This window comes from Diadema antillarum, unplaced genomic scaffold (genome assembly GCF_040938485.1).
Source record: "Diadema antillarum isolate AM-2024a unplaced genomic scaffold, OU_Dant_1.0 seq00000743_RagTag, whole genome shotgun sequence".
Taxonomy (NCBI): domain Eukaryota; kingdom Metazoa; phylum Echinodermata; class Echinoidea; order Diadematoida; family Diadematidae; genus Diadema; species Diadema antillarum.
Window position 1 is genome coordinate 153,237 of NW_027271640.1, and position 26,340 is coordinate 179,576.

The window sequence follows — 26,340 nt, forward strand, 5'->3', positions numbered from 1 at the left end:
TGACCCAAATCAATTTTGGGCATCCCTAATAAAGCCGAATGCCAACCAAAATACAGTGTAGTGGCCAGAATCGAGTCAAGTAGCTAGAATCGAGCCGAATGTAGCCCGAATCGGGACGAATGCGTGGCCTCCCTGCACGCGTATAGCCAATCTGGCTATATTCGCGAGGCTATTCGGGTCATTCTGGCCGCTCGTTCGACCTATTCGGCTCATGCACTCGCCGGTATTCGATCTGCTCTGCAATCGGGTAACGATTCGGATGGATCTAGGAGGTATTCGGGGCAATCTGGGCAGATTCGGCTCCATTCTATTCGTGATATGATATTCGGGTCTATTTGGCCTGAGGATTCGGGCCATTACTCCCCTATACGAATAGGCCCGAATCTGCCCAGAATGGACCAATGCCTCCCTGAATCCAACCGAATTCCATCCGAATACATCCCGAATGTGGCCCTGAATGAAATTTGTCTGGGCCACATTCGGGAGTATTTTGGAGGGTACTAGTATTCGGCTGGTTTTGAACATTTCAAAACGAGCCGAATCCCTCCACGAATGTTCCAGAATCGCGGCTCCCAAATTTTCGCCCATTTGGGGAAGGAGAACAGAATGCTCCCGAATCCACCCGAATACGTGTATTCGGGTGGAGTCGCACCTGATTCGGTTCCGGTGTAACCGAGGCTTAAGACAAAATGGCTACCTCTCAAAAGTCACTGAGATTGCAGTTGACTGCTCACTCAAGTTGAAATACAGTGTATGTACACATTCCATATCAAAGAATCGCCTTGAACGTGAGGTTGATGGCGTCAGTACCATTGTGAATCTTGTTTACAGCGCAGTCAGTACGCCATGACATTACGGGTTCGAGCAAAACAATTACTGGCATTATACATATTGTTGAAGTTGACTCATGAGTTGTGTACATTCTTTGGAGCCAATTTCTTTATGGAGCCTAGTCTCACTTGACAATAAAGACTAATCTAGCAATGCTCTGCGCAGTCCTTCAAATGAGTTCGAGGTTATAGACCCTCATAGGGTGCGTTCGAGCGCTCAAAAATGAACCAGAACGAGCCGCACCCAAGTGAACTGTGCATACCGTGCTTTATAATTGCTATTATCTTGGGGTTTTTGAGCGCTCTGTGGACAAAGCTTTCCTCGTGAGTGGCAGTGATTATCAATTTTGGAATAAAGCATTTCCCTGTTTCAACTGCTGAATGCAAATAATATTGTAGTCAGTTAGGTTGTTCAATTGACTTTATACAAGTACAATGTTTTACATTTATGTATGAAAAATAAATGCAAAAATAAAATCAATCAATCAATCACTCACTCACTCACTCAATCAATCAATCAATCAATCAATCAATCAATCAATCAATCAATCAATCAATCAATTAATCAATCAATAATCAATCAATCAATCAATCAATCAATTAATTAATTAATCAATCAAACAATCAATCACTGTGTCAACGCTAATTTACGCGGTGAATGATTTGAAATACATATAATGAATACAGACATAGTATTCGATTCTTCTGTTACTTACGAAGATGCAAAATGGTGATGTGATAGAGAGATTCCCAATCTCCGTCCGTATGACCACGTCTGCTAGAAAACAAAAATACAATACTGGATTGGTTGAGTTTGGCCACTCGTGCTCTGCGCATGATGATCATGTATAGCATAATGATACATCTGTACTCTTACGTTTGCCATAATGATTCAATGATTCAATGGGAACAACATTTTGACTACAGATGGATGCATAGGCTCTTAATGCAAAAAAAAAATATTCATATTCTGTAGAGCGTATAGCAGAATATAAAGCCATTCTGAGACGCGCCCTTTTTATGCTATTTAAGAACAATAGGCAAGGTTTTTTCTAATATTGATTGATCAATAGATAATGAATAAAAGGGCGATTCATTACAACCATGATCATAGTATGCTCATTTCAGATTTTAACTTTCATAGTCTAATATTATAGGTTGCTAAGCAAAAAAGTAACATTACACAGTCATGTCACGTGAGACTAAAGAAAAAAAGTTTCCACTTAGCATCTTTATTATGAATGTATAAACACTGGCAGCACCTTTACGGGTGAACTTTACACCTTTTAGATCAGTGTCACGAAAGGAGAATCTTTTTCTCTTTGTTTTTCATCCGTTTTTTCGCTCTTCATCCGTCGTGCGTCGTCCGTCGTACGTCGTGCGTCGTCGTGCGTAAACTTTTTACATTTTCATCTTCTTCTTGAAATCCCCATGACCGATTTTCACCAAACTTGGTAGGTAGCATCACTAGGGGGGGGGGGGGGGGCGGGGACAAAATCTCAACTGAATCACTCTTGTTTTAATGCGCACCATGCCTGACGTGGAGGGCCTCAGGGGGGCCTTAAACCCCCTCACCCCAAAATTAAGGAATCTTAAAAAACCCCAAACACTCCTCTAGAACCAGAAGTGATAGACCTAAGTTAACACAATGAGTTAGTCAATGATAAATGTAGTTTTAAGTTTGTTCATGGATGAATCAGGGGTGCCCCCCCCCCCCCCGCTTGGGACCCTAGGGAGGGGGTTTGGAATATGGTCCTAATGGGGGCCTAAATTGTGCATTTTCATCTTCTTCTTGAAAACTCCATGACCGATATTCACTGAACTTGGTTAAGGTAGCATCCCTCGGAGATAGGATCTCAGTTTGTTCAAATTGGCACCATGCCCCACGTTAGGATCCCAGGGGGTGCTATCCCCTAGAAATGAAGGAATGTTAAGAAATTTTCTTCTCTCTATAGAACAAGAAGTGATAGAGCTTGACTTCGATGCTATGGGTAAGTACATCGATGATAGTTTCAAGTTTGTTCATGGTGGAATCAGGGTTGCTCCCCACTCCCCCTCCCCCCCTTTGGGACCCTGGGGAGGGGATGGGAGTGGTTCTAATGGGGGCCTATATTGTACATTTTTCATCTTCTTTGAAAACACCATTGTGGATTTAAACCAAACTTGGAAAGTGGCATTCCTTAATAGGGGAATAAGATCTCAATGTGTTTGAACAGGCACCATGCTGCCCTATTTGGGACCCAGGGGGACCCAAACCTCCCAAATTACAGAATATTCAATAATATTCTTATCTTTATAGAATCAAAAGTGATAGAGCTTTAAGTCTTTTTTCCCCCAAACTGCATAGTCCAACTTTCTATGTATTATAGAAAGTACTTGACAGGTGTTCTTACCAGTGTGCAAATGGACAACAAGCCCCCAATGCAGCTCTCATAGCTGCCCCCTCTCCACCCCCTCCCAAAGTCTCCAATTTTCTCTGGTAAGAGTCTGCAAGAATGCATGGAAGGTGGACTTGCGATACTCAGGCGAGCGCGAGACCCCCGGGTCTCTTGTTATACTGTGTAATTATTAAATTGGTACAATCACATTTTATATATTTGTATATTTTTCATATATTACACTCAATAAGATAGATTACATTTACTTGAATGCACTTGGTTGTTATGCACTTGTATCTTCTGATATTGATACTGATGTTATATTGTATATTTCTAGTATGTTTACCATATCAATGTACATATGTCTATGTTTATTGCAATGTACGTGTATTATTCATTCTATGAATTTACCAATGTAATACGTATGCATACAAACAAAACAATTTTCCTAACTGAATTGAATTGAATTGAATTGAATTGAATTGAAATGAATTGAATTGAATAGAATAGAATTGAATTGAATTGAAATGAATTGAAATGAATTGAGTTGAATTGAATTGAATTGAATTAAAGGTATATAATGTACACCAAGGTGTTTTCTCGCTATGACATTTGTCTGCACCTGATGTAGTAAAGGTATTAATACACTGTATACCGTATGTCCCCAAAAAATTACAACGGGGCCCTCCGCAATGATATCTTTGAAAATAGTGAGTCAATCTAGATACAAATTCATGGTATGAAACTACAACTCATTGCCCACATCTTACAGAAAACCCCATTCGATTTGCTTCAGTGGTCAAAGAGAAATGAGGAATTTTGTAGAGGATGTCGGGAATCTCTTCCATCCAAATTCTGTCTATTATTCACCCACAAGAGCACTGAATTGCTAGAAGTGGAAGAATCAGACTTATGACATGCTTTACAACAATCCACATTTCTCTGTGACCGCTTAACCAAATTGAATGGGGTTTTCTGCAAAATAGAGCTAAAATGTTATATTTTAAGACCCTGAAGTAGCATTTAAAAGAATTGATCATATTGGGTGTTGTCAATGCGAAAATCTGATTGTAATTTTTGGGGCGACTTACTGCAGTATGTATTGGGACATACTGTATAATTCGACGTAGTTCTTCCACTGTGTATGTTCACTGTTCCGGATCGACGAGTTCCTTACACGCTCTTCTTTTATTGATGTTGATAGTGCGTGAACATTACAAATGATACACACAACCTGCTGTCTTGATACGGGGGGAAATTGTTTGTTTAAAGAGACTCAACAACAACAACAACAACAACAACAACAACAGCAGCAGCAGCAACAACAACAACAACAACAATGGTGAGGAGTGGTTTTGGTGCCGATGACGCCATGTTGTTTCAGCGTTGACACATTACCCAGGTGAATTTTGTTGACTGACGAAAAATTTTGCAAAAGTTCCGCCCGTGAAGGAAAGCATAATGTTGGCTAGGAGTAAGAGAATGTGTGTGGACGACTTTGAACGAGATGCCAAGCAGTTCATCGAACCAATGATGTACAGGTATTACCAGGGAGGTGCCGATGAAGAGATTACCCTACGCGACAGTCGTGAAGCGTTCAGGCGGTATGTCAACAGTAATCATTAATCTTATTCATTGTATAATATCGGTGTGGATTTATGCAGCGCTCTTTAAACACGTTATTGGTTCCGCGGGGCACTTTACTACGATGAGCTGTGACGGAAAAGCACTACATGAATGAATAAGGGGGCAGTATTAATCGATAATCAGTTGATGGCAACTAATTCGTAGAGGTAAAATGGATGGGACTGATGGGGAGCAATGTCGTCTGCTATTGCACACGTTGCAGATGTTCAGCTATAATGGATCCAGAGTGGAGACTGTTGTCTGCTGATGACCTGACTCCTTGCAGGATGGAGTGAGTTTAAAGATGAGGGCAGGGATACCCTGTTGGGGTCTGAGGTTGGAGTGAGGATTTTTGGTGTGTGTGCATGGCATGGTGGAAGGGTGGATGAGGTGTTCAAACGGGCTTTTCAAGGAATGGTATAGTTTTGCCTTAAATAGATGGGGCCTTAGGTTTTTAACTTTTTTTTTCAGTGAAAGACTATTAGAAACCACTATTGCATGATATGAAAGAGCATACAATCCCCTTAGAAGAATTCAAAACTTATTTATTAAAATATGTTTTGAAATGGGTGAGATATACAAAAACAAAGTGGTCCTGATAAAGGTGGGTCGATCTTTATATTTTCCTGTTTTTAGATTGCTATCAGTAAGACCAAAATCTTCACACTGTTAATTCGAGCGTCTTTATACATGTATAGTCGACTATATGAACATATTATTGTGAACACATTGTGGGAAACTGTTCTTCCCAAGAGGGTGATGAGGAGTTGGGTGACGAGATTGATGATAATTATATGGTACCTAATGCGATACTACTGCATGGTTCGGTACAAAAGAAGTTCACAGATTATGGTCTGCAGGTCGGATAGAGCCTAGGAGTGAAAACTCACGCTGAAGTTAGGACAGGAAGTTATGATTTGAATAATATATTATATCAAGACATGTTTACAGATGTCCCAAGGAAAACGTCCATGGAAGAGTGTAAAGTACATGTGACAAGCATAACAAGTGACGAACCCAAGTAAGCACAAGCAGTGGAGATCGAGTAGGGTGAAGAAAGAAATCGAGGTAATGTTGACTGTAGCAGTGATCGATTCACCCTATGCCCTATGCCCATCTCCGATGTCATGGTGAAAATTAAAGTCTGACAGCACAAACAGATTTTTCATTAATTTTCGTTGTCCCGATAAGTTAGTTGTGTTCGACCAGCAGTTTGTCAAACCAGCAAGAGTTATCAGCTTCTCTCGGGAAGAGTAAGTACTTCAGTAAAATTGCCTTAACCAAAGGGTATTGGCAATTTCCCGTGAAAGAGACAGGCAAAGCCAAATCGCGTTTGTAACACCACGGGATCCTGTAAGTTGGCCAGTATCATTTTCGGTATGTGCCGTCTGGTTTGGTGAGTGCAGGAGCACAGCTCTGAGGAGAGTTCTGAAGAATACATCCTCGTAGTGAATGTGACGTGGAATGATATACTAGTTCATGTAGAAAGGTGGGAAGAGCATCTCAAAATTTTGGAGGCAGTTCAGGGGCGTCACCAGCTTTTTTTCAAGGGGGGTGCGTTTTGACACTAAATGTAACGAGATTTTTTTTGACAAACATTTGGAACATAGGAAGCTCTCAATCCCTAGATTTTTACGTTTTTTTTTAGGGAAGCCAAGCAGGGATAGGGCACCGGCGTATCTAGGATTTCATCTTGGGGGGGGGGGGGGGGGGGGTTAGTATGCGAGGGAGCGAGCAAGGGGGGGGGGGGAGGGTGTGGAAGTGCATGTTGTCCCCCCCCCCTCCTCCCACGGTGAGAATCTCCAAAAAAAATCATTTTGGAGTGACCTCAAGGATCACTCGAAGATTTTGGAGTGATCCCTGACGTCACTCTAAAACGAGTGAATATGAGCATTTTCACTCACAATTCACTCCAATTTCACTCGAAATTCACTCTTTTTTTAATTCACTCCTTTAAGAGTGAATATTTTCACTCGATTTTTTTTTAGAGAGTAAATGGTACAATTTGATGCAGGCTTTTTGCGTGATTTCATCGACTTGAAACAGTCCCACTTGTTTAAGGTAGCAGTACATTTTGATGGAAATTGTTGTTGAACAATGTGCCTATAAATTATATCAGTTCAATAAACTTCTTGCATTGATTCTTACACTGATGTCATGAACGCGACCGAGCCCGAGCAAGCGGAGCGAGCGAGGGGGAAGGGTGTGGGAGGGGCCTACGGTTAGACCTGAAATTGCATATTGATGTTTTAAATGGTGCAATTTGATGCATGTTTTGCTTGTTTTATCGACTTGAAACAGTCCCACTTGTTTGAGGTAGCACTATATTTTGATGAAGATTATTATTGAACAATTTGCCTCTAAAATAGTATCATCAAAATAAACTTCCTGTTTTAATATTTACACTGAATATCATGAACGCGGCCAAGCAAGAGCGAGAGGAGTGAGAGAGGGGGAGGATGTGGAAGGGAGTGTCCCCCTCCCACGGTGAGCACTTTTTGCATTTTGATGTTGTAAATAGTGCAATTTGATGCAAGTTTTTTGCGTGTTTTATCGACTTGAAACAGTCCCACTTGTTTAAGGTATCAGTACTTTTTGAAGTAAATTGTTATTGAACAATTTGCCTATAAATGGTATAATCTAAATAGACTTCTAGTAATAATTCTTACACTGATGTCATGAACGCGACCGAGCCCGAGCAAGCGGAACGAGCAAGGGGGGAGGTTGTGGGAGGGTGTCCCCCTAAAAATGGATTATGGAATGACGGTGTGAAACGACAAATTGCTGGCAGCAATATCAGGAGAATGGCATAACGACTACATGCGAGCGAGCTTGAAAATTTTGACATTTTACAGTCCAAAAACTGCCGTTTGTAGCCATATTTTTTTTTAATTTGGAAATTAGGGGGGGGGGGGCGCACCGGGCGCAACTGCTGGTAATTACAGGCAGCAACATCGGGTGAATGGCATAACAATTAAATGCGAGCGAGCGAAGAGAGCGAGCTCGAAAATTGTGACATTTTACAGTTCCAAAACTGCCATTTGGAGCCATATTTTGCGCAACTGCCGGCAATTACTGGCAGCAACATCAGGAGAATTGCATAACAATTAAATGCGAGCGAGCGGAGCGAGCGAGCTTGAAAATTTTGACATTTTACAGTAAAAAAAAACTGCCGTTCGTAGCTATACTTTTTCGCTTTGGAATTTAAGGGGGGGGGGGCACATCGGGCGCAACTGCTGGCAATTACTGGCAGCAATATCAGGAGAGCATAACGATTACATGCCTGCGAGCGGAACGAGCGAGCTCGAAAATTTTACATTTTACAGTCCAAAAACTGCCGTTCTTTAAATAGCCATATTTTTCGCTTTGGAAATTAAGGGGGGGGGGGGGGGCGGCACCGGGCGGAACTGCTGGCAATTACTGGCAGCAACATCAGGTGAATTGCATAACGATTAAATGCGAGCGAGCGAAGAGAGCGAGCTTGAAAATTTTACATTTTACAGTCCAAAAACTGCCGGGCGCAACTGCTGGCAATTACTGGCAGCAACATCAGGTGAACTGTATAACGATTCAATGCGAACGAAGAGAGCGAGCTTGAAAATTTTGACATTTTACAGTAAAAAACTGCCGTTTGTAGCTATATTTTTTCGCTTTGGAAATTAAGGGGGGGGGGGCGCACCGGGCGCAACTGCTGACAATTACTGGCAGTAACATCAAAAGAATTGCATAAAGATTAAATGCGAGCGAGCTTGAAAATTTTGACATTTTGCAGTCCCAAAACTGCCGTTTGAAGCTATATCTGTTTTTTGCTTTCGAAATTAAGGGGGACGCACCGGGCGCAACTGTTGGCAATTACTGGCAGCAATATCAAGAGAATTTAAATGCGAGCGAGCGGAGCGAGCGAGCTTGAAAATTGTGACATTTTACAGTCCCCAAACTGCCGTTTGTAGGTATATTTTTCGCTTTGGAAATTAAGGGGGGGGGGGCGCGCACCGGGCGCAACTGCCGGCAATTACTGGCAGCAACTTCAGGAGAATGGCATTACGACTAAATGCGAGCGAGCGGAGCGAGCAAGCTTGAAAATTTTGACATTTTACAGTCCAAAAACTGCCGCTTGAAGCTATATTTTTTCGCTTTGGAAATTAAGAGGAGGGGGGGGGGGACGCCCGATGCGCCCCCCCTGGATCCGCCACTGGTAGTCAAGGGTGTCGGTTTATGTCCATGATTGGGGGAGGTATGACCAGCCTGGTGGCGTCGAAGTGACCAAGTGGGGGAAGGATGTCCAAAATCTGCACTTTAGAGCAAACCCTGCTCCGTATATCGTACGGATGTACAGTATACGGTCGATAAAATAGAATACTAGTAGATATGTATAAAATCATTGCTGCCAGAACCAGGGGTGCGAATTGTTTTTGCCCACGAATTTTTTATTTCTTTTTTTGGTCCCTGGTGCAAAATAATTTTTTTTTTTTAAGGATCTGAAGGGGGGTGCGTTCGCACCCAACGCACCCACCCCCCCCCCCCCCCCCCCCTGGTGACGCCCATGCAGTTCTGTTCTGGCTACGAGGAGCTAATTTGGCGGCACGTACCACAGCACAAAATGCCCTATTGCATTCAGCTTCTTGAGTAAATCTTAATTTTTCACTGAATTTCTTGTAGGACATGGCATCGTGGACGGGGAAATCCATACTATTGGAAGGCTTAGAAAAGTCAGAGAAATGCACAGACCAGAGACAGATAAACAAGTTCGTTAATTTCTAGCCTTGAAAGCATACTATATTATAGGGATTTTATCCTTAGTTATGCCGACATACATGACATATGCCGGTGACATGTAATAATTATAAGCTCACTTCTTCTTTTTCTTCTTCTGGTTAAGTCTTAAAGGTCTCTATTCTCGCTTTAAATCATCCCATGTTTTATGGTAATACATGCATAGCCACCTCTTCACATTTTGTTGTTTGCATACGTCTTTGTAAATCAATTTTCAATCTTCAGATATCGTTTCCGTCCCCTGGTTCTTCGCGACGTCTCTACCAGAAATCTTTCGACCACGGTACTGGGTCACCGAATCGCCTTTCCTTGTTGCATCTCTCCCACGGCACTCCACAAGGGCGCTCATCCTGATGGGGAGTTAGCCACTGCGAAGGGTAAGAATTAATAAACAGCTATCATCAGCGGTGGTCCTTATAAATTTTCTTGTTATAAGTACCAAATTATGAGCAAAAAGGTGCACATAATCATTATTTTATTGTCAATTTGATGGATATCCAGAAAGATATCATAAACTGACCCCTTTTCTATCACTGAGATATAAACCTTGAGAATAGTCAGTCATAAGATAATTGATGACAAGAGTTTGTTAATATTATACGTCGTTTCGTTGATGTCGATTGCTATTCGAGAGCAATTAAGCAATACAAGACAAGAACAATGAACTCTCGAGACAAGGACAATGTTCATGGTGTACCATGGCGTAACGTCATTTTGTGTTTGTGTGTTTGTGTGACTATACAGTCTGGGTCTGCTTTATAAGCAAGGTTAAAGGGCTGGCTTCACGGAGCATGCGCACGATTTGCAAAGAATGCGAATACCTGAAATAGGGCAAAGTCAAACAATCGTATCATAATCTGCAAAAGATCACATAACCGGCGAGGGGTTCGAAATCGTCGTCAACATATACTGTTCGTGGGTGTCGATTGTAGTTCTGGGTGAATTACCAAAAAAAAAAAAAAGAAAAAGAAAAGAAAAGAAAAGAAAGAAAGATATTTCTTGGGAACATTTTTTTTTTCGGATCCTGGGTAGTGATTTGCTCATGATTTATTTTCAAACATGTCTTGCAGTCCTAGTAATAATCATTCAGTCATTTCGTCGACGAAATGACTGAGTTACAATTATTATTCAAAATACTATGCAATAATATCAACATTTTGTCAATTTTTATGTACAAAATAATTGAAACGATGAAATAAATTATATCAATTGCAACAAATGGTATCTAGTAACAACGGAACTGAGGGATTAGCCTAAATCAAAATCATTGTTTGTATTACTTAGGCCCCCGGAAAAAAAAAAATCAAGATACATCCTAATGAGACACATAACCATGATAACAATAAATAGGGTAGATCTAGGCCTATTTACCGGAATTGCATCAAGAACTTGGCCCCCATAGAGCTTATCTTTGAAGTCAGTTGATCCTCGAGGTTAAAGGGGATATCCGGTCCAAATATAATTTAGTCTGATTAGAAAGAGTAAGATATTACGAGTTCAATGTTAACATTTTGACTGAAATCGGATGAAAAATAAGGAAGTTATGATATTTTTAAGTTTCGCTATTTTTTTAGGAAAAAGTTCTTGAACGGTAAATATAAATTATGCAAATGGCAAAGTGAGCATGTCATATCCTCACAACTTGCCTTATAGTTTGTACCTAAAATTTTGAAATTTCCAGTTTTTCATTCAAACATAATTATGCACGAGGCTCAAATCCTTATATATCTAACTGATTACTATTCTGAAGTAATTCAACCAGGAATAGCATCATGACTCAGACTTCAATACCGGAAACATTGAATTTTTGTCATTTTTTTTTTGTACACAATCAGTGGAAAATTGTGAGGTTAATGACATGGTCAGCTCTCTCATTTGCATATTCATATCCACCGTATAAGAACTATTTTGCAGAAATTAGCAAAACTTCAAATTTTCATAACTTCCTTATTTTTCATCCAATCTCAGTCAAATTTTTACCGTTTAACTCGTAAGATTTTACTCTTTTTTATCGGACTAACTTATTTTTGGACTTGATTTCCCCTTAAAGAATCACTGCCTGAACGTGACTAGAATTAGAACCTACGTACAAATTTCAAAAATTGCCTCCCTGGTGAAATCTCCCTGTTAACCCTAACCAGGCCCGGGCTATTTTGGTAGATGATAGAGCCGGAGGGGGGCCTCCCAGCCCCCCTTCAGATCTCGGCCGTCAACTGCGCGATCACGACGAAAATTGACACACACACACTGCCCGTGACGTAATCTAAAAAACTGTAATGGTGATTCCCCCCCCCCCCCCCCCCAAAAAAAAAATATTTACGCTAATTATGCTAATTTATGCATAACATCAAACTATTTGCCATAAATTACTGAATAAAGCTCCAAATAGGCACATTTTTTGTGTGTAAATATTCTTTTTCGTGTCTTTAGCAAATGAAACAAAAAAATTGTTGCATAAAAAAAATTCTTTAGTATTTCATCGTTTTACAGAATTTCTTATATATTTCTTTCTTTTTTTCGATGAAATTTGTCCATTGTTGCAAACATGAAAATATGTTAATTGATTTTAATCAATAAAACAAAATAAATCATGTTTTATGAAATTTGACAGTAAGCACAATTTGCATTGAAATTGTACATGAATTCACGTTTTTGAGCTTTAAATTTATTTATTTATTTATCATTATTATTTTTTGTGGTCTGATATGCACGTACATATTAATGGCTAACTTCGGAACCGCGTGCCCGGGGGTCGCAAATTTGGTGTCAAAAGATGTGGGAGACTTAAAAGGGTTATTTAGGGTTAAGACTACATGAATTCCTTCCGCTGGCCATTTGCAGCGGCTGCATCGCGGAACGTGATGATGTCACTAAGCTGTGCAGCCAATGTCCTGCTTGAAGATATTGCTGAGGCCACGCCCACCGGACTGATAATGATGCAACTGTGGATCTTTAAGAACAGACAAATTTCTGAGTTACTCGTTCGACGAGCGGAGAAAGCCGGCTTTAAAGGTATAAATCCGGTATCGTATTTTACAATTTACTTCTTTCTTTACCAGGGACTTTGGACAGTGTGTACTTTGTAACGGGTTTCCTTTGTCAATCAACAATCAGAACGCACCAAGGGTTTGGCCTACGCAATGTTCTCTAGGATTTTTAACAGAGGCGGATCCAGGAATTTCGCAAAGAGGGGGCGTGTTTACAAAAATAAAGGGGGGAGGGCACACGCACCCCTCCCCCCATTTTTTTCTTTTTATTTCTTTTGTTTCAACAAAAAAAAAGGGGGGCGTGCGCCGTTTGTGGTCCTCCCTGCATGGATCCGCCCCTGTTTAATCTCTACTGCGATTGTTAATACCATAAAAGCATATCGTAGGTGGAGAATTAGAAGGGCATGAAGGGCGTTAAGTTGTCTCGAATACATGGTTTTAATGGCAACTTAACGCCCTTCTCACCATCAGTATCTATCAAATAAATCAAATAATGAGAATGAAACGAATCGTGACACCAAAATGTCTCGATTAATGTATTTCTGACCTGTTAGTTGAGGTAGACAAAACTTATCCAACAGTTACTCGGTGCATGTGCTTGTTAATAACAATAGTTTTGCATGCATAATGTATGTCTTCTATGTTTTGATGTATACTATAGGGATCTTAGGATCTAATCCAGTAAAAAAATTCCCTTCTTAACCTCTTTTTAATGTTTTATCCTAATAATTGCTTTTGATACCCTGATGCACAATTAAATGAGTGAGAGAAAAAGAAATGGTGATTTTATAAAAGAGAAATAATGTGTCAAAATACCAAGCAGATTATGAATTATTGTATTCGGATTGAAATCAACTCTGCGGTCAGTTACCCAGCGTTTCAGCATATAATCTTGATTTATTTTCTGTCTTTCTTTTTTTCACGAATAATTGTTTCAGCATTGATGTTGACTGTGGACTACATTATACACGGAATGAGGAGGGGAGAACATGAATACAATATACGCCAGAAGACCAGAGAGAATTCAGCTTACGCAAAGCTTGAGTAAAGACTGTATATTACTTCTTACTTTTTTTTTTGAAGATGAATTATCAAAGTGCTTATTGATGTATAACCCAGCAAATGATTATACTGTAATATTGTAGATGGCATGATTTTGCAGAGAAGAAAGCAAGAGAAAGACGATTCACTGACATGACGGAAGAAAAAATCGATATGGAGCAAAATCATAAGAGCAAAATAATGAAAATGGACTTTGTATTTAAAAAAAAACCACCCACAAACCCTATGGCCCGAATTCTCAAAGGTGGAATAACTTTATTACACCGCTTATTCCGCCGATTTATTACGCCTCTTATGCAAATCAGGCCCTCGTGACGTAAAATGACGCGATTTCTTCTCCGGAATCTATTGTCAAAGGTGGAATAACTTATTCCCCGGAATACTATTCCGCGGAATAGTTATTCCAGCTTTGAGAATTCGGGCCTATGATAATAGTGTCACATACGCAACCACATTGGGAGAACGAGACGAATGGGGGAGTAAAGAAAGAAGAAAAAAAGAAGAAGAAGAAAAGGTCACTTGTATAATCAGTTAAGCTACCTCACTTGGGTCTGACCTGGTATATTTCTGCAGTACGTACATGGTATAGTGTATACTAATATTCTTTTAAATGGCGGTGTACTCCGTGATCATGTGTGTGTTCTAGAATATTCTTCTCTCCACATTTCTCCATAGTCATACCGACTTACTGTTGTTCTTACAAGGTATACGTAGCTCTACTAGCATTACCGCTGGTGTTAATGTCAATGGTATAACACCCGTCCAGCTTCAATAGGAGACCATACCACCTGTATGGTGTTACTGTGATGTAAATTTGTTCACATTTTTTTTTTAAATCAAGTACTTTATCGGAAAATTCTTGATTGTCTTGTTGAAGTTCAAAATCAACAAGAAGAACAGTAACTAGAAACTATTCAAGAAACAACTTTATATTTTTATATGACATTCTGAGGTGTTAATCTAACACCATAAGTAAGCACCGGAAATGTAACACCAGCTCGGTGTTTCATATTCAACACCGGACCTTTTGCAGTGCGAAGTAACAAATAATCACGATGTCTCACTCAGGTGACAAATTTGAATAAATCTTTTTCCTGAGAAGGGATAGAAAGGATGATATTTGTTGAAGACCATTTATCTTTTTTTTTTTTTTTGTAAGAACGCATTTTTTTTTTCATTTCAATCCTTTATCAACTGACACCGCTGATAATGATTTGCTATAGGTGCGTCAACATGAACATGATTGAGAAAGAAGTACGCAGCGCCAAAGCTGCCGGCGACAAATTGCTTTGGGACTACATGAGCCAAGCAGACAGCTCGGCAACCTGGGACGACATCAAGTGGGTCAAACGCATCTCATCCATACCAGTGGTGGTGAAAGGGATTCTTACAGGTGAAGAATGGAATCTGTCACACTGCAAAAACATCGGTGTTATATCTAACACCATGGGTGTAGAAAGTAATAACTTGTGATGGTGTTGAAAAGTGTTCATTTGGCACTTCGTGGTGTCAATTTGACACAAGCTGGTGATATTTTCGACACTTTTTCGACACATTTCGACACATTTTCAACAATGACACCGCATGGTGTTGATTTGATATTGCTGGTGTTAATGTCAATGGTATGACACCCTCCCAATGTCAACACGAGATTGTACACACCAACTGGTGTTACTGTGGTGTAAATGTGTTCACAACTTTTCTTTTTCTCAAAAAAAATTAAGTACTTTATCGGTGTTCTTGATTGTCTTATTGAAGGTCAAAATCAACAAGAAGAACAGTAACTTATATGTAACTATTCAAAACACAACTTTATATTTCAAAGTGACACCTGGAGATGTTAATCTAACACCACAAATAAGCATCGGAAATTTAACACCAGCTCGGTGTTTCATATTTAACACTGGACTTTTTGCAGTGCACTGCCAACGTAAAACAAAAGATCCCGCTTCATTAAAATCTATCACGCACAGAGCATCATTATTTTCTTTTCATATCCATCTTTGATGAATGTTAAGTAGCCTTAGCTTTAGGTAAAAATGGTTTCACCACATTTGCTCCTGCTACAGTTGCTCGCGTGGAATATCTACACACTGAGCCAAACATAAATTCTATACCCACAAACATAACCCTAACCCTAATCTTAATCCTCGCGTCAACATAAACCTAAAACCCTTTCGCTATCCTACAGTCCTAACCCTAAGTCTTTGGGCAAAATTTGACCGGCGGCAGCCAATGTCAGGTCACTGGTGGTTAAGGGGAGCGGCGAATGCTTCCGAACGTTGCGAATTTTGGATTTGCCAAATTTTCTGAGGAATGATAGCATAAATCAGGGTTCGCTTCTGCCATAAACGACATTTAGCGTCTTTAAACGATGTTTAGAAACAACTAGCAACAGTTCAGCGAATGTTTGTGAAAGTGTTTGTGAAAGGCGCAGTTGACGACTATTAGAGATCGTAAGCAAATGTTAGTTTTGCGAAGATTAGCACCTACAATTTTATGTCAATTCTTTCACACTATCTGTGCATGTTTAGGAACTTTTGCTGACCCTTGGAAAACTCGGCACGGACCCCTCCCCCCCCCCCCCGACCCCGAGGGTATTTCGTCCTCCTTTAATACATTGTTTCTTCGGTACGGCGACCTGTATGGCAAAATTCTCTCAATAGGTCGATTTTATACAGTTACTAACCATAAAAGGTCACGTGTCGGTAGCATTGGCGAAGTAGAAAGAACTAGCAGTGACACCATCTTACAACCGTTCGCAAAGACTTCCCCTACGAATGTTTTGCAAACTTGCAACTGTTTGCGGAAAAATGAATTCGCAAAAAAAAAACACAACAAAAAACGTTTGCGACAAGGAAAACTGCGGATTTTCTTGTAACATTTTTGCAACCTTTTACGAACCCTGGCGATATCGCAAATTTCGCAAGGGTTTGCAAGCATTCGCCGCTAAGTGAGATACCCCACTTATTTGACGTCATGATCACTGATGATGTGTGTATGGGTTGTATTAGTGTGTGTCACAAAGAAGACTATCCACTGTGGCAATGTGGACAAGATTGAAAGACATACTTTAAGTGAAGATCCCGAGTTCAAATTCCAACCAGTACACACATCAATGGACAAGACTGATACCCACAATGCCTGTTCGCGACCCGGATGTGAACCCCTTCCAATGCTAAAGTAACGAGGTTGATACATGTTATGTCATTGATAGTAAAACATTTATTATTGACAGCATCTTGAGTGCTTTTATAATCATCATATTTATTTAAATCACTTGGGGAAAGAACTCTCTCTTTAAAAGGCGTCCAGAGTTGGAATCAGCTCATGAATTTAAAAGTCCAGTTTCAAACGGGCTCTTGATGATTTTTTTGATAGTTTAAGCAACTGCCCTACAATTATTGATTCTTTTTTTATGTTATTCAATGTCAACTTATATAACATTCCTTTTGCTTTCTTTTTGTTTGTACATTTAAAGTTCTTTTTTCTCTGCTCTTGTAACTTGAGATATGTTACTCTATCATTGTGGGCAGTTTATATGTATTTAGTTCTTTTTATGTTATGCAAGGAGTTGCAGAAGAAGAGCTTTGCTGACGCAAATTACTGTGATTGGATAAGATAAACTGAAACTGAACTGAACTGAATTATTATTATGTTAATTATCATTATCATTTTATGGTCATTTTTATCATCATCATTGCTATTGTATTCATCTACAGCAGAAGTTATACAGTAGTAATATTGTGTCATTATTGTTATAATTATTGTTCCTGCTGCGCAAACGTTCCCTAGCGCAATAACTATAAATAATCTTATCTTTTCCGTCTAGGCAAGATGGCTCGCGAGGCTGCCGCGGCTGGTGTCGACGGGATCTTGGTCTCAGCGCACGGTGGTAGGCAGTTGGACTCAGCCATAGCCCCGGTTGGTTATCAAATCCGTGCAGTTTAGATGAAGGACTTGTCAGAAATAACACTTTTTAGATTATTTTTACGAGTATGTACAACATAATTGTATTCTTAGGGGAAGAAAGTTATGATGTCGATCTTTTTTCATACTTAAATGTTATTTAATGGATATGATAATCTGTAGTTATAAAAGTCATTCTGTGTGAAGGCATTTGAGCATTTTTTTATTTGAATGAATAATTGTTCTGTAATTATACTTTCCTTTTGTTACTGTTTTTTGGTTTCATTATTATCATCAGAAGCTACCGTATAGGTAAATAAAGCTATACTATAATTATCAATATTATTTCTATCTCTATCATAATTTTCATTATTACTTTTATTACCATAATTATTAACATTATTTGAATGCCATCGTGTCTGTGACGATATTACTCCACCGTGTTATCGGGTTATCATTAGTAATGACCAGGTCATTGCCACCTGTTACAAAATGAACAATATAGATGAGTAAACAAAACGAAATAAAATGAAATAACAATAATGGTGATGATATTAAGTAGTTGTAGTATTACCGTAATTAAAGGAGTATCAGTAGTAGTAGTAGTAGTAGTAGTAATACTACTACTAATAATAACAATTCATATTAACATCTTTCTTTTTGTTATCGTCAATGTTATCACTGTTTTTATCATCATTAGATATTTATATTATTATCATCATTATTAGTGTGATATCATTATTTCAAACGTAGTGTTGAATGTATAGATGAATGGCTGTCCAGTGTCAGATGCTAACTTCATCTTAATTGTCTTTCTCAAATCAGCTTGATGCCCTCCCAGAAGTAGTGAAAGCTGTACGTGGTACCGGGGTAGAAGTCTACGTAGATGGAGGCGTGCGAACTGGGGCGGATATCCTCAAGGCACTCGCCCTGGGAGCCCGGGCCGCCTTCATCGGCAGACCGGCGATATGGGGACTAGCATGTGGAGTACGCCTATTTCACTTGCCTAATAGGGTGTAGAATAGGCCCTTTAAATGGATGGTATCGTTTTGGTTGAGACCAGGCTATTCTAACGGGTTTTTCTTGTTTTATTTTGTGAGAGAATGAGGAACCTCTCATGAAATATGAAATAGCATGTAATTTCAATAGGAATTCAGCGTTTATTTGACGAAAAGGGTTTTTGAAATGGCTGAGATATTCAAAACAAAGCGATACTAATAACAAGTGGGCATGGGCGTAAATCCCGGGGGATGGGGGGGAGGGGAGGGGGGATCCCCCCCCCCCCCCTGAAATGGAGGAGGGGGGGGGGATGGCCTGTACGGAAATGTGATTGTATCATTTTTGTCATATTGCATGACGTTCGTCTTGTTCGTACGCCCGCCTTCAGACAGGTAACTGAGCTGAACAGTATTCTATCTTGTAGGATAATGTATATATAATATTCTCGCGAAGAAAGTAATATCGACATAAGATATGGTCCAGACGTTGACAACGTCAAATAGCATAGGCTTACATGTAAACATGCTATGAAGCGAGCAACTCGGGACCATCTGCAAATTATGTACGAAAACAAACAAACAATAACAAAAACTATACCGCCATAATTGAACCCCCCCTCCATTTCCTGCATCATTCCTGAAACGATGATGACTCTGATACATCTATGGGTATACCCAGGGATGATATCTCGGGGGGGGGGGGGGGGGGGGGGAGGGGCATTTGCCCCGCCCCTACGGAAATGTTTGGGGCAGACAAATCATTTGTCCTCCAAGCAATTCCCGAGATGAGGACAAATCTCGAACTTTCTTTATGGAAAATTGGACAAGTACCGCCAGAATTATGCACCGGATCGCTGAATTGCAATCATGAATATGCAAAAGATCCGCTACTGAGTTCCTTTCGATAGACTTTGTACACTTTTGAGATTGACGTTTTATTTCCTTATATTTATCAAAGAGTGTGCAGCGGATCTTTCACTTACAAAAGCTCCCTCATATGCAGCGGCATCGATGGAGGGGGAGGGGGATGGTTCCCCTTTAAAAGTATTGGGGACAAACAGATCATTTTGCTCCTCCTCGTAACTCCCGAGATGTGGAAATGTTCTTACTTTTTTTGATAGAAAACTGTCTAAATATTTCACCCAAAGATGGCTGAATTTTAATTCTGAAAATACAAAATCTCCCTCGCGTAAGAGGGGGATAGGCCTAACCCCTCCCATACCCTCCCCGTTCAGTCATTTCTACTTAATACACTTTAGATCGACAGATTTGAAAATGTTTCATGTAAAGTGTACACCAGGTCTGTTACTTCAGTTTAAAGAAGATAATGCAAATGTTCCTTGCGTGGGAGGAGATATCTAGATACTTTCAATTAACGGAGGGTCCCCCCCCCCCCCCCCCCCCGCTAAAAGAATAGTATACACTTCTGGGATTGAAAATTCCCCAGATTACATCATAAATGTGTTTACGAGATATTTGTTGCTGCCAGTAATTGCCAGCAGTTGCGCCCGGTGCGCCCCCACCCCCCTTAATTTCCTAAGCGAAAAAAGTACAGCTACAAACGGCAGTTTATGGACTGTAAAATATCAAAATTTTCAAGCTCGCTCGCTTCGCTCGCTCGCATTTGATCGTTATGTCATTCTCCTGATGTTGCTGTCAGCAATTGCCAGCAGTTGCGCCCGGTGCGCCCACACCCCCCTTAATTTCCTAAGCGAAAAAAAGTACAGCTACAAACGACAGTTTGGGGACTGTCCAATGTCAAAATTTTCAAGCTGGCTTGCTTCGCTCGCTCGCATTTAATCGTCATGCCATTCTCCTGATGTTGCTGTCGGGTAATTGCCAGCAGTTGCGCCCGGTGCGCCCCCCTTAATTTTCAAAGCGATAAAATATAGCTACAAGCGGCCGTTTTTGGACTGTACAATATCAAAATGTTCAAGCTCGCTTGCTTCGCTCGCTCGCATTTAATCGCTATGCTATTCTCCTGATGTTGCTGCCGGGTAATTGCCAGCAGTTGCGCCCGGTGCGCGCCCCCCTAATTTTCAAAGCGAAAAAATATAGCTACAATCGGCCGTTTTGGGACTGTAAAATGTCAAAATTCATGACCGCGTTCATGATATTCAGTGTAAGAATTAATACAAGACGTTTCTGTAAATGATACCATTTTATAAGCAAAATTGTTCAATAATAATCTACATGAAATGTACTGCTACCTTAAACATGTTGGACTGTTTCAAGTCGATAAAACACGCAAAAAAATGCATCAAATTGCACCATTTTCAACATCAATAAAAAGTTCTCACTGTGGGAGGGGGAAACCCCCCTCCCACACACTCCTCCCTCGCTCTCATCGCTCCCTCGCATCTAACCGCTCCCCTAAGATCAAATCCTGGCCACGCCGGTGATAGGCCCCACTATTTAGTAGGTCTTCACAGTGATGTCGCACAGGCGGAGCAAGAGCTGAATACCACGATGTAGTCATTCAATTATCTATGAATATTTTTTTCTTACTTTTTTTAATAGGAAAAAAATCCCAAATTTCACCAAAAGTGTGCACCAGATCGCTGAATTTCAGGTCTGAAAATGCCAAATTTTCAAACACCCTCCCCCCCCCCTCCGCTAGGCCACTCCGCTCCCTCGCACAGATATTCAAACCCCAAGTCCCTCCCCTACCCCCCATCACTAAAACGGAACGATGCCCCTGGGATGATTGCTTTACTGACAATAAATATCTAAAGGAAAATAATCTACTACGTTATTACACACAAAAAATGGATACTCATATTAGCATTTTATTGATTTTGTTTGGGCATTATTATATAATAATAATAATAATAATAAGGTCTTATTTACCCAGGGTAGCCTCTTCAGTGTTGCCACTGCTCTACCAGAGGGCCCTGCTATTATTATTACCCTAGCGTTGCCAGGTACCCATTTATACACCTGGGTCGAGAGGGACATTGTGGGTAAAAACATCTTGTCCAAGGATGTAAGCACTGGGCGGGATTCGAACTCACGGTCCTCCGTTTGGGAGTCGGGAGTCTTATCCACTATGCCACAGCGCCCCCACACGTTTTGGAAAGGGGGGGGGGGTCTAAATCGCCTGTCAGTCAAGAAGAAAGAACATCAAAAGACAAGAGAAACAACAACAAAAAAAGTCTTCATACTTTTAAGGTCTGATTTTCCGGCAAAAGTCGGCTGACAAGCAAAACAACAAACAACAAACAAATAAAAACAAGAACAGAAAGTCTTCATATTTTTGCTGCCACTTCCCTCCCACTTTGCATGGAAAAGAGTGGGACATTTGATCCCTGTAAAGTGTGTGTGTGTGTGGGAGGGGGGCAAGCTTCTCTCCCCCCCCCCCCCGTTGCAAGTGGGACCCATCTTTTATTAAGAGCACTTTGTTTTACTTTGTTTTTGAATATCTAAGCCTTTTCAAAAACTGTTAATAACCTATGACTTTTTCTGAGAATGGTATGCTCTATGACATTTCAAAAGTGGTTTCTGAGTATCTCGTAAAAAGCTAAAAGCTCTATTTTCATTTCCACCTATACTACCATCCCTTTAAGTTATGTATTATTCTCTCTGGGGACCTTGTAACGGACTACTTGCACTACATGTATTTCTTCTAAGCCTCACTGAATATCCAATTTACTCACGAAATGTTGTTCATTTTCAGAGAGTGTAGAGAACCTGGATTCAAATTTTGTACTTACAAAATTTGGTATTCAGTATGCTGTGTCAGGCCCGGAGTGTCAGGCAATTATTTCGGGCAGCTTTTGCGTTGTTGGGCGTTTTTAGCTCACCTGAGCCATGAGACTCAAATGTATTTCAGTGTCAAAAGAATGTGTGGTAAAATTGAGCTTGCAATATTCAATGGTCTCGAGACCCCCTGGTCTCTTGTTTTCAGTTGACGTGAGAAATTCTGATACTATAAGGGTATTATGCATGGGTAATGACATTTTTTACTCTTCCTCACCAGTTTGTCGGGCAGGTAAAAAAGAATAGAGTGTCTTGGGTTTCGTGTGTGAATCATAAGGTCTTGGAGGTCGCAAATATTCAGTTCTCTTCACCGGTGGAGGCATAAAACATATCTGTATCATAACCAAGGTACGTTAATCTCAAAGAGCGAGAGAAAAATGGTTGCAGTTGAACATCAATTTTATTTCCGGTTTATTTCCCGGAATGTGTACTCTTCACAGGGTGAAGATGGCGTGACAGAAGTCCTAGATATTCTGAAGGATGAATTCGACCTAGCAATGGCATTAGCAGGTTTGTACACAAACACATATGTAACCAGAGTTAATTCAATAATTGGAGTGGAGTGGTTCAGGAGCTACCTCATGAACAGGAAACAATATGTTTCTTTAAATGGTTGTAATTCACAAATATTAAATATTAAATGTGGGGTGCCACAGGGAAGTTTATTAGGTCCACTGTTGTTTACTGTTTACATAAATGATTTTTGTAGATCATCAGATGTTCTTTCTTTTATTCTTTTTGCAGACGACTCAAATCTATTTTTTTCACACAATAATCTTTTTACCCTTGTTAATACAATAAATTTAGAATTAGAAAATGTTGCCCAGTGGATAAAAGCAAATAAGCTATCTCTTAACCTTCAAAAAACAAAATATATGCTCTTTAGTAATTCTACTGAGGCATTACCTGTTGATATTGTTTTAGATGGTACTCCACTCGAAAATGTCTCCCATATAAAATTTCTTGGAGTAACAGTTGACAATAAGCTGTCCTGGAAATTTCATATTGACAGTATATGTAAAATTATTTCACGTAATATTGGTATAATTAATAAGCTTAAGTTTTGTTTTCCATTGTCGTCCCTGCTCGTATTATATTCATCCTTAATATTGCCATATTTAAGTTACGGTATTCTCGCGTGGGGAAATACATATAAAACATTCTTAGATAAATTACTTTTATTGCAAAAGAAATCACTCCGTGTTATATGTCATACTGCATTTTTGTCCCATACTGACCCACTATTTCATGAGCATAAAATATTGAAAATTAATGATTTGTATTTGTTTAATCTAGGACAATTTATGTATAATTATAATAAAAATAATCTCCCAAATATATTTGAAACAATGTTTCAAAGAAATCAATCCATTCATAATTATCCAACACGGCGATCAAATGATTTCCATTTGCCATTTCTGAGAACTTTGTTGGCTCAAAACACATTTATTTACGACGGGCCAAAGTACTGGAATTCACTTCCCAGTAACATTACTACTGCTCAATCTCTGAATTCCTTTAAGAATAAATTAAAATCATTTTTATTGAAATTTTACAACATTCAACAGAGTTAGTTTCCCTTTATCATCTCAGTCAAGTCATCATTCTTTTTTACATAAGTCCTCCTATTAAACTATGTCCCTCTCTGTGTTCTAAATATAATGATGTGTTTTTTTTTCTCCTGCATTCTTACCAACATAACTACGTATAATAAATGTTTTGTATTACATTCAATCCAGCTTGTATTTTATCACTTATTTTACATTATGAAATCCAGATTGCTTGCGTCCACGATGGCACATGCTGTAGTTCCCTCTTTTTTCTCCCTTTTTTCCTCTCTTTTTTTCCTCTTCTTTTTCCTTTCCTTTTCTCTCTTTTTCCTCTTCCCAATCATTTTGATGTCAGTTGACATCGGTTCGTTTATTGTGTTTTATATTGATGTTTTGTGTATTTTTCTGAGGGTCCCATATCGTACAAGCTTTGCTTTTTAGTGGGACCCTCCACTTCCATCCTCATCCTTAGTTGACTTGTATTATACGCTTTATGTATTTAACAAAGATGTAATCACATCTACTTTTCATTTTCATAATTTTCTTATGTACCTTTTCAAGTTTTGTTCTGTATCACAAATATCCCGTGTATAAGCAATGTACATAAATTTCTTTGTTCATTTTGATGGAGGTGAAAATAAAGTTGAAAGTTGAAGTTGAAAGTTGAAATAATTGACATTTTTTCTGTATAATATACCGCCGAATTGCGACGGAAGTAAAAGAAAAGCAAAAGAAAAACAAAACACCGTCGTATGCATCAAGGGGATGGGGTGGGGCTGGGGACAATTACCCCTTGAATTTTCCAAACTCACAGGTATAGTAATTATCAGATAATTTCTTTGTCACTACAGGTAATTCATTAGACAGTAAGACAGTGTAAAGAAATACGCTCCCACAAGGTTGACATGCTATCTGCCTTATCTACATAGGCCTACCTGCTATTTTGAAATGATCGAATTAATCAAAAGTTACTTTTGTTTTCTTTTATGTCTATTTTCATATTCTATGCGGCATCAACCCACATTCTTTACATACAAAACTTATGGGAGTATGATTATTACTTGTATTGTATGCTATCATTGTATGCAGTCATACCGTCTTCGACGGATCTTTATCATCCCTATTCAAAACCAACACCTTTTCGGTTGGGCAAATTAATTCTGCTGAGCATCATTACATACTTTTATTCTCTAAGTTTCAAGTTGTTATGTAGCTGTAACTCGGGAACTTAATTGCGTTTTTATGATACACCATGTATCTCTGTGTATATTTTCATTAAATTGTGTGGAGCATTAAGAATTCAAAAATCTAATTCTAAATCATTCCAACAAGCAATGATTTTTGTCTAGCAGTCTATTCCATATGAAGCAGGAACCGTTTCCTTGATTCATTGCAGGCTGTGCCGACGTTAGCTGCATACAGAGGTCTCTCGTAGCAGACAAAAACTGCCTTTCCCGCCTCTGAGACTTTCTTCTGCTGAGCGACAATCATTATCAACCCATATTTTGCCGGCTCATTCGTGGCATAAGAAACGAGATGGCTCTCCGGGGTGCACTCTAAGAAAAAATAAAGGTATAACTTTGCACCTTTACCAGTGTCACACTGGAAGCACCTTTACGGGTACAACTTTGCTCCTTTGAGACGAGAATGGTGAAAAGTTGCACAATTAAACGTCTACAGTGGTATGAAAAGTGCAACGTTGCACCGGTAAAGGTGCAACTTTGCAGTATTTTGTGAGACCGGCAAAGGTGCTAAGTTAAACCTATTTTTCTTAGCGTTTGGAGTAATTCCAATTAATGATTTACATGGTTATCCATATACAGCGTATATTTGGGAATATGAAAATATTGTATGTAAGCATTGTCAACGAACTTGAAAAAGTGTATTTGGCTAATAGCGTGTGTGGTCCGCAAAATGATCAAAACAGTTTCACGGAAGAAGAATATGTAACAACATGAGAGTTATGTATAAACCTAACATGAATGAAATGACATTAAAGATAGAATGCTGGTTAAGTTAGGTATATTGTCTTTGAACAGCGAGTTCGTGTCAACAAAAAAACGAACAAAAGAGTAGATGAAAGCCGCAGCCTATTAGCCTCAAGGCACTCGTCTTTGTGTTGCGGTTACTATCAAGATGACTAAATCGTGGACTTTCTTTGAATGTGTGTGAAGCCATCATCCTTCACTTCACTTCAAACAAATAATGAATCTTTTTAAATAGTCAGGCAATATCCTATCACAACTGAGACGCAACATGAATTTTCCAGTTTTGAAGATTTCATTTCAACAACACCTAACAACGCACCCGATTTGGATTATAATCGTGGCCAAGACGACTCTATTCAACGTCCATCTTGTTATTATTTCACAGAAAATCAGTTAAAACAACAACATATTAAATCAGTTGAAAAAAATATTTTTTTTTACATTTAAATATACGAAATAATGATAAACATTTTGATAATT

The 26,340-nt window shown here is 39.4% G+C and overlaps 1 protein-coding gene across 1 annotated transcript; it reads left to right on the top strand.

The window, feature by feature from the left end:
• Positions 1-4,669: 4,669 nt before the first annotated feature.
• Positions 4,670-25,336, top strand: LOC139738451 (2-Hydroxyacid oxidase 1-like). Its single transcript, XM_071649075.1, has 9 exons — positions 4,670-4,812; positions 9,833-9,984; positions 12,449-12,619; positions 13,533-13,638; positions 14,880-15,049; positions 17,489-17,580; positions 18,391-18,552; positions 22,763-22,832; positions 25,269-25,336. The coding sequence occupies exons 1-9, from the start codon at positions 4,670-4,672 to the stop codon at positions 25,334-25,336; spliced, it is 1,134 nt and encodes a 377-aa protein (XP_071505176.1).
• Positions 25,337-26,340: the final 1,004 nt, after the last annotated feature.

Bases quoted from the DNA above. Each gene is read 5' to 3' on its own strand.
- LOC139738451 (XM_071649075.1), top strand. From the start codon at position 4,670: ATGTTGGCTAGGAGTAAGAGAATGTGTGTGGACGACTTTGAACGAGAT. The intron at 4,813-9,832 runs GTATGTCAACAG...TTCAATCTTCAG, and splicing joins AGTCGTGAAGCGTTCAGGCG to ATATCGTTTCCGTCCCCTGG. The intron at 9,985-12,448 runs GTAAGAATTAAT...GGCCATTTGCAG, and splicing joins GGAGTTAGCCACTGCGAAGG to CGGCTGCATCGCGGAACGTG.